Source organism: Scatophagus argus, chromosome 6 (genome assembly GCF_020382885.2).
Source record: "Scatophagus argus isolate fScaArg1 chromosome 6, fScaArg1.pri, whole genome shotgun sequence".
Lineage (NCBI taxonomy): Eukaryota > Metazoa > Chordata > Actinopteri > Scatophagidae > Scatophagus > Scatophagus argus.
Genome location: NC_058498.1, coordinates 16543668 through 16555831, shown reverse-complemented (window position 1 = coordinate 16555831; position 12164 = coordinate 16543668). Strand labels below are relative to the sequence as shown.

Below are 12164 nucleotides of genomic sequence, written 5' to 3'. Positions count from 1 at the left end.
GATGCAGGTAGATAAGTTCCAGCCTAAGTGAAATTAAAACAGCAGGATGTACACTTTCATAGGAATGCATTACACTTACACAAGTTGCCTACTCTTCAGTTTTGCCCTGATTATCCCCAGTCAAAATTAGTTGTTCTCAGCCCGTGGCAGTCTGAGATGATGTCAGACATTTTTATGGCAATGTCGCCTTTCAGTCCAATATAAACTGCTCGTCTCCAACTCCAGACACCCCACATCAGATCTGTGTTTGTCATTACTGTCAGGATGATGGCTTTGATTAAATCTAGCCAAAAACAGGAGGCAGTTCAAAGAAACACCAGACAGATTGAAGCTTGAATTAACAAAAGCTGAAGCAGTTATAAGTTAAGTAGGCGGCTAGAGGCCTGCACTTTGCGTTAAGCCGCGGCGTCAGTAGGTAAACATTTAGCTAGCTAATACTCATTCCATCTTTTAGGCTATAATGTGGAGTTTAGGCTCACAGTTACCATGAAACTTGACTTATTTTATTGATGAGGCACAAACTGTGTCGCTCTGCGGTCTGTGAGGCTTTAACAGCTAAAAAAATGAAATATTTTGTGCAACATTTAAGACTTTCATAAGTGAAATTAACCGATAAGTTAACGCCTCTCTGTGTTGAACCAAGATGGCGCTAAATCCAATGTTGTTTATTTGAAATGTGTAAATAAAAGCAATATTGAACAGACTACTTACCATTTTAGTTCATTCAAGTTAGAAACAGTCTGCATTCAAGGGGACTTCCACTTAGATACATTATCTATGGTCATCCATTTCTCAAACTATATGTTGTCAATTTAATATTAAGTTGATACATTAAATCTAACTTAACTGCTATTGGCGGTATGGTTACGTGCACTTTGCACGTTATTATAAGTACTTTAACGGACAGCCAATCAGAAAGGAGTAGATCGTCTCGTGAACGCTACATTCAGAACGCTGATTGGGAAAAATCAAAGTCGTCCAGGTTGCGATTTATGATTTTAAAGATTGACAGTGAATCTGAATATTAAAGTGCCAGGAAAAGACAACATAAAAATACACAGTACAACCGAGGATGTAGCCAGGGTCTGAGAAATGCTTGGTCATGAGTCCAAAATGTTGACCTGACAACAAGAAAATCTCAAAAATGTTGTACCGGTAATTAATTAGACTGTTCATAATCCATTTATTCTGTTAACTAATTATCATAGCTTGTCGTGTATAGAACCTAATCTTGTGATTTTCCTTTTAAAAAAAGAAATTATTTAATAGCATTGACCAAGCAACTAACCCAATGACTCAAAGGGACTGTAATCATTGTGTAAAATACCCACCAGGTATTTTTTCAGGGAATTTGGAAAAATACCAAGACCATGACCTCAATCATATCAATGTCGGCCTAACACATTTACAAAGAAAAGAAATGTAGTTGTTGTTATCTGTGCAGTTATTATTGTTCTGTTGAGAGGTTAGATAAGTTTACTAGAGCGCTACAATTTCTGGTCCAGCTTCAGTCTGTTTAAGAAAGATGCACATTAATGACAGCAAAACTTGTAGTACATTCACAAATAAGTTTTATTTTAATCTTTTTACACATTATAACCATATCCAACACATTTTTTTTTATATTATAATAAAATGACTCTTCTCCCTTGTCTTTTACATAAATCAAAAATTTGTATATTAAGACTGCAAAATAGTACTCCTGTCATTTTTGTATATAGCTTTGTACACATACAAGTGACAATGCATTCATTTTGCTCTGAACGAATGCACATTTTGGGGGGAATAAGAAAGGGCAGCCATAAGCAGAGAGAATACAAGAGCTCTAGCAAGACGGCAGGCTAGCAAGTAACACCACCACCATGTGACCAACACTGACCTGGGTTAAAATGTTCAGTCAATCCTTTCGTACTACTTCATACTTTTACCACAGCTGACTGTGTTAAAATTGAAGGAAACATGTTGTATTTCAACCCAAGTATTTTCAAAAAGCACACCTCAAGGCTGGTTGTTTCCCAAGAGAAAGCTTGGAACGCCACACGTAGCAGTACAGTGAAAACATAATCAAAAACACGTCGGGGAAAGTACAGACCAACAACAAAGAGGAAAAAAAAAGTCAAATTAATCAACATGATTGAAATACACATTGCAGAGATTCAGGCTTTTGATAAAAAAAAAAAAAAAAACACCAGCTAATCATCCTCATCATGATCTTGGGAAATAAAATACACATACAGTATTAGAAAGATAATAAACCATGCTATATCATCCCATGAATACATTTTGATCATTGTTTTCTCAATGTCAACAACGGCATTCTGGCATATGCCTCCTCCCATGTGTGTGAGAGAGACGGTGTGGGATATGAACTGAAATGCATGTTGAGGAAACAGTGTCAGCACAGTGTAGATCACTGAATGAAATAAATCAAAGCACCCAAAGTACAATGATAAACTGTTGCATGGATATGCATACAACAAAATAAAAACACTCGGGCATTGGAAAACTTTAGTAGTCATGAGTACTCTCTTTGGTTTGTGACTCTGTTCACAAAATGATCTTTAGAGTGATCGTTCATTTACCAAAAAGTGAAAATGACTGTACTATGCACATTTGTCCTCAGCTCTCTACTCACAAATTTGATTATAATATTGGAGGTAACTGCAAGGTTTCTGAAGATAATGTTTTAGCATGATTAAGTTTGACAAGGGGATTTTTAAATCAAAACATTTGCATTCACCTTCAATAAAAGCAATTAAGAATTTGCAAGTAGGTTATAGGTTTGGATTTCTCTCTGTTTGGAAGGTTACAGGTTACTTTATTAAAATACAGTCCCACAAGCCATTAACTGTTGCCTTAGAAAAGATTAATACAGAATATTCAACAATACAAAAAGAAGTTTTGTCAAACAATGCAAATTTAGCTGACACTCTGGCAGCCCTTCAGTGTTTTACATCCTCTGTAGCATTGTGGAAAAGTGAACTGTGGCTACTCTTGACACTGGCATGGTGAAGCTGTGGCCTTACAATACAATGACTCAAACGGCCCTGCTGCTGGTGAAGAAATAAATGAAGGGGGAGGCCAAAAGGTTTTTACCCAAGAGCAAGATGAAAAAAGTGCCAATGTATGTGATCTCTGGTGTGTGTGTGTAAGTGCAGTATATTTATGTGTATGCAAGCAAGACCCAGAGGTATGCCAGGGCAGTAGGGGGCTATTCACTCAGTGCCACGGGTGGGAGTACTGGGCTGGTTGAGGCCCATCGTTTTGCACAACCAGCCGGCAAAGTCCACTTCCTCCACTTCTGATCGTTTGATGAACGTGTGACTCTGAAAGAAAACCAAAGGTAAACTGTTGTTTGTGCTATCAGAATTACTAACACAATAATAACAGAGTAATTGAATAGTCAGATGAATGAAAATGAAGTCCAGGTACCCACCATCAACATCTTTAGATCTGCTCTCTCAGCTGGGTTTTTGATCAAACTACGGATACAAAGGACACCAAAACGTTACATGGGACATGACATGAGAATCCATAGAGTTGCTACTTTCGATGACGGATTAAGCACATTTTTCCAAACAATTTCAGATCTCAGTAGGCGAGTTTCTGTAACCAGCTAGCCTGGGAACGGGAATATTATATATCATAGAATATTTTCACGTCTAACTTGACGAATTAAGGCTATTTCTACCAAACCAGAGTCAGTGACAGGAAGAGTGCAAAAACTAACCAAGTCTCTGACTAACAGTTTAGATCAAATCTGAAAAGTGAATCTGTGTTAGGTTTGAATGGAGTATGTTTTATAATGATCCGCAAGGTAAAATGACTGTTTTTGTCAATGGAGTCAGGTGGCTTTGAGTAGGGCGATGCAACCGCTGTTTCTGGCTAAACAAAAAAGAAGTTATCCTTTAGCAAAAAGGTCTATCTTTGTATGGATCCTTTCCATAATGTTGTCAGACCCTTAGAACAACAATCTGAGCGTGTCAGTGGCAAGAACAAAGACTCAGTGAACACAATTTGATAGGCGAAGTAACTCCCGAGGATTATGAAACTTTTTGTATCAGTTACTTAAACACCAAAATATGTATGCAGGTATGTGTGTTCACAGATGTATTGATGCTACACCATCACAGCTCATCTCTGAATGCTGTAGACTGTTTATATTTATGTGTTGGTCAGCAATATGTCACATGTGTCATTGCTCTGATTGGTTGCAGGTTTATCCAACTGCATCAACACCAACTGCTGTCTAAATATGACTTCAAATACAGCGTAGAGCTTAAGCTCTCAGTATTCTGTATTGTTTACTGCTCATTATTCATTTTTGCATAAAAGAGAGTGCTGGAGGCTTTTGTTTGGTAGCTCACTCTGAAAATGCTGCTTACCATTTTGTCACAAAGTCCTGGAAGTCATTGGTGAAGACCCCAAGTGGCAGTTTAGGGGGTGGCTGAGGAGGAACCAAGAATCAACGATCAGAAACAGAATAATTAATGCAAACAAACACAATGTGCTTGTGCACAGGGAGACAGAACTGTGTTTATGGGAATATGTTGTGCAAATCAGTGCTTTTTCAGACCTCATTCACAATGTAGTCCAAAAGTTCAAAGATGGCCATGGCAGGTCTACTATCCATCCCATGACCTGCGAAGTGACATATCACGAACACAAATTATCTTTTTGCCAGAACAGATGAATTTAAATAACACCATAATTAAGCTTTTTCATCTATCCCCAAACAAGGGATTTAAAAATGTTGTCACTGCTAAGTCTTTACAAATCTACATGTATGTGTTTGTCAGTGGTTTGCATTTCCTACCGCTCACGGGCCTGCCTGGTGGTCTGGGCCTCTGCGTGTTGGTGTGAGGCTCTCCCTCGGCCCCATCCATAACAGCCCGCCCGAAGATGGCTTCTAACTCTTTGGTGTCCGGTGGGGGGATGGGGTAGCGGCCAATCGCCAGCTCCACCAGGGACAGACCCATGCTCCACACGTCAGACTGAACTGAGTAGTGAGTGCCCTGCAGTCTCTCCGGCTGTTGAGAAACACACCATCTACGTCAGAGGGAGCAGGTAGAGCCAATATGCTAGGCAGGAGAGAGGGTTGGGCAGAGGGCTGGGTGGGGAAGGCACAGGAAGCAAAGGAGAGAATAATGGCAGGGGAAGAGCAGGAGGGGGGGGGGCGTTATGGCAAGGAGAATTGGGGTGTGGTGAGGGCAAGAGGAGAGAGGATGGGAGGGTTTGGCAGGCAGTGAAGAGCAGCTATTTTAGACTATTTTAGTGAGCAAGGACAGGTGTGCGAGTTGGGATTTGAGATATAAGGGCAACACCAGTGGTGCTTTGTGGGGAAGGGATGGGAATAGGACAGGACAGACAAGCAGCTTCCAGCACTGCACGCACCAGGTGTCTGAGAGTGAGGGAAAAGAAGGACGAGAAAGAGTGAGCACAGTTGAATCCCTCTTTGCCAAAAAGCCCTTTCCTGGGCACAGCCCTCAGTTCTTGGCAGGGGAGAGAGGGAGGGCCAGAAGGGAAGGCAGAGGGCGGGGCCAGTGAACAAGAGCAATGTGAGAAAAGAGGAGAAGGAAAGTGGGGATAGGGCCAGAGGAAAAGAGGTGGGGGCGCAGGCGGGGAGAGCTGACTCACCGACATGTAGGAGCGCGTTCCAACAAAGGAGTTGGCCATGGAATCTATGAGCTGGCCACTCACACCAAAGTCGCACAGCTTGATTTCCCCGCGAGAGTTGACCAGGATGTTGGAGGGCTTGACATCTTTGTGACAGAGGGGACGTGGACAAACAAACAAATGTACAATATGTTTTCAGTGAGACTCATTTTCATACTCAACACCTTGCTATTGATAATTTGAGCTATGCAGTTTTTATGTGGGTGTTTTCTCCACATGTACTGCATGTACATGTTTCTCAAGTGAGAAACGGCTTTGACAACAAATTTCCCTCCTGGCACCTACCTAGTACCACAGGCTTTCTGAAAGGAAGCTAGTGTCGTTTGTAAATCAAAACATCTCTCTTGCAACATATGTAGAATGACTTTGAGCCAAATATTTATGTAGACCAGGACTATAGTTTAGCGTGGCAGCTATAGGTAGCGTGCAAAGCACAGCACCCCAGCTTTGTCTGTGGTGCTGTGCTCGTCAGGCAAGGAAAAAAATAGATACGACTAAACCTCCACGTTTCCCACTCTTCACTGCAAAATAATGGGGGTAAGATCGAGCCCTGCAATCTGTCCTCTGTGGTATGTGACCCACCAACACGTGAGGACGCACTGAGGAAGAGGTGGCAGGAAAAAGCAGGAGAAAGATGGATGGAGACACAGAGGGAGGGGTCACCAAGGCGCGACTGCTGTATAATCACATCTGAGAGGCTGCAATTACAGCCTGAGCTCACAGACGACTGTCCTAGAGTACCACCGACCCAGTAACTCTGAGCCTTCACTGCAATATGCGACTTCTGCCTTGACCAGAAGATTTCATAACAACACGACCATAGTTCCTCAATGGTTTGCTGAGGAAAGCTCGTCTGCCTTCGACTTTGCTATGGTGTGACTTCTGATTTTGGCTGAATGCAAAGATAGTGGTTTTCACTTGGCGTTTTTTCCCTTGATCCTACAAGTTTCTATGATCGGAAACTTATGATTTTCCAAATAATAGCTTGCCTTGTATTGAGCGTGCTCAACCTCTTCAGATGTTGATGCGGTGCATATGGAGGAAAAAGCATGAAGACAATTAATAGAAATTCTAATTTGAACATGGACGACTGGAACCGGTCTAGTTAATGTGGCCGCATTTTAAGTGGTTTCATTGACAAAAAAAAAAAAAAAAATAGCAAACATACCTAAACACTTTGTTTGTGTGTTTGAGCCTGTTTCAGAGCAGCAAGGACAATGTCAGTAGAAAATTCAAGGATAATCCTACTCCTTTTTTTTTTTTAATGTGATGTTCAGAGTGTAACATTTCCATGGTCTGAATCTCTGCTGGCTGCCTCACAAGCATCAGCACAATTTAATCACCACTAATACTGAAGGAATGGGAATCATTATATTACCCACAACAAATGTTCACAAAAAACATCTACGTACATTATATTATTTCTAAATGAGGATGACAATCCGGACCATGACAGAGTTGCCCTAATTGGTTACTCATATGGAATTTCTATACATTTTATAGCTCTTACCAGCTGTAAACAACCAAAATGTTTAATATATTTCAGATTTATTTATTTAACTACCTAGTGGCCAAGAAACTGTACTAAAAAACCTACTAAAAACAAAGAAATGGCAGTTAATTAGTCTAGAGGTTTTAAAACACCTGGCTGCAGTCAGTCAGCTGACTAACATTAGCACATTTAGAGAAACGTTGAAGTGTGCTGTCTTATAAATAAATAAATAAAAGTGAAGAAATGAAACAGTCTAACGCCCCATGGCATTGCTTAACTGTTGCACTAAGGTTATTGTCATGTGCTTAACACTAGAAACTTAAAAAAACGCTGAAAAAACAAAGGGTGTATCATCAAAATGTTAGTCATCTTGGGATATCTGAAGTCAAAGACTCCTCGGGTAGAAAACGGCACTCTGGTTTTAGTATTATTCATTATGAAAGCATTTCACAGGAAATGGCAAATAACTGAAAAAATGCTTGTGTGATAAATCCTGTATGTTGCATTGTGCATATTAATGAACAGCACTACTACCAAACATATGTGCACACCACTGCTCTCCACACCTTTGTGCAAATATACACCCCCACATCATCATTATCGTCATTATCATTAAGTCCAATAATGCTGTTGGTCAATCACCCACCGTGTGATTTTGTAAACTACACATTCAATATCTCTTGTACTGCAGTGATTTGAAAATGCTGCGGAAGGGATTTTGAGATCAATTGAACTTATTGCGACTAGACAACACCCATACCTCTGTGCATGATCTGGTGCTTCTCCCGCAGGTAAGCTAATCCCCTCAATACCTGTAAACAAGAGAGAACATTTAACATTAAAAAAACATATACATACATACATATAGATATATAATTTATATATACATACACATAAAAAAATAAGCTGTTCCTCTATAGGTATATTAAAAACCACATTATTTAGGTAATTCCATTATTACAGTTGGTTATTTGGACTTGATGCAAGAGTTGAGTACAATACAGCAGGTCCTGTTGTTTGTGACTCATGCACGACAGCTAGTTAAGCAAAACCACAACAGACACACACCCACAAATCAGCAGTGTATTTGCAAATACATGAATAGTAGCAAGTTTTGAGACTCCTCATTTCACTGGAAATTTTAAACTTCAACCACTTTTAAAATCTAATAAACTGTTCTTTGAAATTTAAGATTTCTTAAAAAAACAAACAAACAAAAAAAGCATATGAAAGGGCAGGAACAAAATATCTAAAATGTAAAAGAATTATTAAACTACATACAGCTATGCTAACTTTTCCCAGAATTTCTTCTGGGATTCTTCCGGCTTCCTTCAGGACCTGGTCCAAGGATCCACCATCCTGTAGAGACATGTTGCAACATTCCATTTCAATGGAAGTGGAAGACAAAATCCTGATATTCAAACACATCAATCCTATGTTCACTGGTAGTAGGCCCTGCCAGCAGCCTTTGTCTCTCACCATGTGCTCCATACAGATGCTGATCTCCCCATCGCTGTAAAAGGCCCCATAGAAGCCAACAATGTAGGGGGAGTTGCATTCATGCAGCACCTGCAGCTCTCTGATAATCTGGTTTCTGATGGCAGGCTTGATTTCAAGGTGGATCAGCTGAGGGGGAGGCAGAAAGAGACCATAAACTGCTGTTCTGACCAACACAACACAAATAGTTACTCCTGACCTCCTTCCATCTCAAAATAACTCAGTTAGGATGTAGTGGCATAAATACAAAAGCGACTAATTTGACTGTCCGCTCTGCTGGCAAGCTCAACAAACATTGTTTCTCATTAAAAAAAAATACTTTCAATAACTGTCACAGAAGAATGACTACTTTTAAAGACGGCAATAACCGCGTTAACAAAGTCTGAATAATTCTAAATTGTTTCTCATTATTTGTAGAATTTTCAGGAGATATTGGCATGTCAACACGCACACATAGAAGCCTGACAGTCTACAAGCTAATGCCTGTTTTGAGTTGCTGCTACAGCGTCTGCATGGAGCCCAGTAACTTTCTGTCTTATGATCCAAACGGGGGAACACAGACTAAACACCTGCCATAAACACACAACACTATGTGAAGACAGCTTTAAGTGACCAAACAATTAAAAAAAAAAAAAAAAAACAGGGAAATATTTGAAATGATAAGGTTTCCATTGAGTTTTGTTTAAAAAAAACAAAACAAAACAAAGTTTGTGATTGAGGAACTGCTTGTAACTGACCTCAAAGATATGTATCTAGATAATTTATCAGTCACATTCCAATATATTGACCCAGATGTTTTATCCAATAGCTATTCTCTTTTCCATTTGGTGTTGGTCTCACCAAACTATTTGTAGCTCACATTTAAGGCTCTTAACTCTTTAAACTGTACATTGTTGCAGGTGAGTTTTGATGCGTTTGTTATTGCTGCATTCAAACTGTGGTGCACGGCGTGCTAAACACTCTGTTCATGTCTCCTCTCTGTCTCTCTAGTGCTACTGACCAGCAGGTTGCTCTCTCTAGCAGAAAACACCTACTGACCATCTAATAATTTTGTCTTTTTTGTACTGTATTTTGTGTTTACTTCCTTTGAGGGTGGAGCTTTGGTAATCTAGTTTTCTTAGCTCTGACTGCTAGTTTAGTTCATGCACTTTGACAGTTTAAGGGAGGAAGCTCCAGGTCCTATGGCCCAATGCTTACACTGCCTTCATTCCTCCTCCAGACTCCCTTTATTTTGGCTTAATTTTGGTTTCAGTAAATACAATAATTTTGCTTTACAAACTAATCCTTACACATGACGTTCTCTCTGTATGTTGTCAGTCACAAAGTTTAGCTGGTATGTTAATTATGTGGCCATAACATATTTAGGGGGTCGTTCAGGATGCTTTTCTCCACCCAGCAAGTTGTTGGGGCTCCATGCAGACGTGGGTGCAGCAAACCAAGCGAACATCAGTGCTATGGTACCATAATAAACTCTAAAGCGCATAAAAATACCCAAAAATTTGTATTACTTCAGCTCCCTGTCACACTTCACCTACAAAAAACAAATCAACAAACAAACAACTGTAAAATAACACAAAAAAAATCATCTTCACCTTCCGAGCCATGACCAAACCAGAGGGTTTGTGGCGGACCTTGTTGACCACGCCTCCGTTTCCAGCACCCAACTCACATATGGGGTCAAAATCCTCATCCTTCAGCTCCCCAACCTGTGCTTTCTGGGTAAGAAAGGCTTCCAGTCGTTTCCTCTGTTGTTCATCCAGATCTAATTCACCCAGTTTCTTCTGTAAGGCCTCGAGGTTGGCTCTGTGGGGAGGAGACCGTTAGTTCAGCAGGGTTACACACACACACAGAGAGAGAGAGAAATGATAAGGCATTTAGCAAAGCTATTTAAATGGGACGCATTATACTGTGCTTGTAAATGGGGATGACATTCTCTTTAACATCGGCACATGTCATTTTAACTCATTCCAGTGCTACTCACTCAGATGCAGCATCAATGGTGTTGGAGGTGGCCTGTCCTTCCCCAATGGGCGTTATGTTCAGGGGAACCGGTCTTCTTTTGGGAGCCATTTCAATAACTACCCTAAACGACTTTCTCAAATAATGCAATAACCTGCAGTGAACCAGGAAGGTGCTAATCTAGCCTTTCACTTGCTCGAAACCCAAGTCCGAAAATGCAACAGGATCAGCTCTAAATGGCTAGTAACTTGGTTAGCTAACGTTAGCAAAGTTAGTGTACTTTCGGTAGCATGTCAGTCCGCTATTTCGGTAAATAGTACCATGCCGAGATGCTCTTTAAAAGTCAGGTCGTTTTCCAGTGCATCTATAGCTTTCTGAGTAAACGCATTTCTATTTTTCAGCTTCTTCTGGGTTATCTACCTGCTGCTTCTAGCCACTAGCCGCCTAGCTGCTCCTAGCTAGCAACAGCTCCTGGAAAAATCGTGCCCTGCGTGTCTGAGTCCTAATGTGCAGCCACTCGTTTCTCAGCTTTCATAAGATAAAGGGCCGCCACAGTTTTACCGGCAGCCACACGGGGAGACGATTCGGCTGGCTTCCCTCCGCAGGACAACACGAGCGAGCAACAAATTCCTCCGTGTTTCAGTTCGGGGTGTGGGGCTGTGAAGCGAAGAGGGCTTCGCTTCTGTGGCTGGTGGTGCTTCAATACAGGAAGCAGCAGCTGCAGCATCAGACCTGTGAGACACCCACAGGGAGAGCCCCTCATAAATAGCGCGAGAGTGAGACCGTCTGACAAGTTGATACGATAGATGCTGAAATGTCAGGGGAGATGTGTGACATCTGTAGTTTGCGATAACACCTCTGGTATGCTGATTTTAATGAGGTGAAAGCTCAGTTTTACCATAACATACCCCCAGCTGCTTTCTTATGTGTTTAATGGCTGTTAGTAAACAAGCTGCGAAGTGCATTACTGCCACCCAGTGGTAAAAAGCAGGAACTAACGATTTACAATAGATATTGAAGATGATAGGATTAAAAGGAAATCTGTAACACTTTCAGTTCAGGAATAAAAAAAGACACTATTTACAACTGTATTGCTTTATTTAATTATTTAAAATAATGTTTTATGGTGGGCCTGTTTGAGCTTATTATGATCAAAGCCTGTAGTAATTCTATTCAGGCTCAAGTGATGATTATTTTTTTAATAATATACAGTAAACTCCTTTATATTCCTGTCAAGAGCATAAATGCTCAGGAAGCCACAACAAATTGATCAAAGTTTCATATTTTAAAAAATCTTCAATTTCAAAAAAAATCTGCTCCAGCTGCAAATGGTCCTTGTGGTGGGCATTATTCTGTCAACTGCTGTTTCCATGGTCAAGAATAAACATACTAAATAAAGTACTTAAAGTGCTCTGAAACTGCACTTCATATGCTGATGAACATCATGTGACATGACTGACACATCTACTAAAGGATGCTGTGGTGAGCTTATTTCACCAGTGAACTTAAAATCTCAATTTAATGTGTTATCTACATTAGT

General features: G+C 40.5%; 1 protein-coding gene across 1 annotated transcript; it reads right to left on the bottom strand.

Moving 5' to 3' along the window:
* Positions 1–1554: 1554 nt before the first annotated feature.
* map2k2a (mitogen-activated protein kinase kinase 2a) lies at positions 1555–11492 on the bottom strand. The gene is made up of 11 exons (XM_046392206.1): positions 10647–11492; positions 10258–10468; positions 8648–8794; positions 8450–8527; positions 7929–7980; positions 5638–5762; positions 4817–5030; positions 4577–4641; positions 4386–4447; positions 3437–3482; positions 1555–3326 (listed from the first exon to the last, which is right to left on the bottom strand). Exons 1-11 carry the CDS (start codon positions 10733–10735, stop codon positions 3216–3218), a joined length of 1200 nt encoding a protein of 399 aa, XP_046248162.1. The 5' UTR covers positions 10736–11492; the 3' UTR covers positions 1555–3215.
* Positions 11493–12164: the final 672 nt, after the last annotated feature.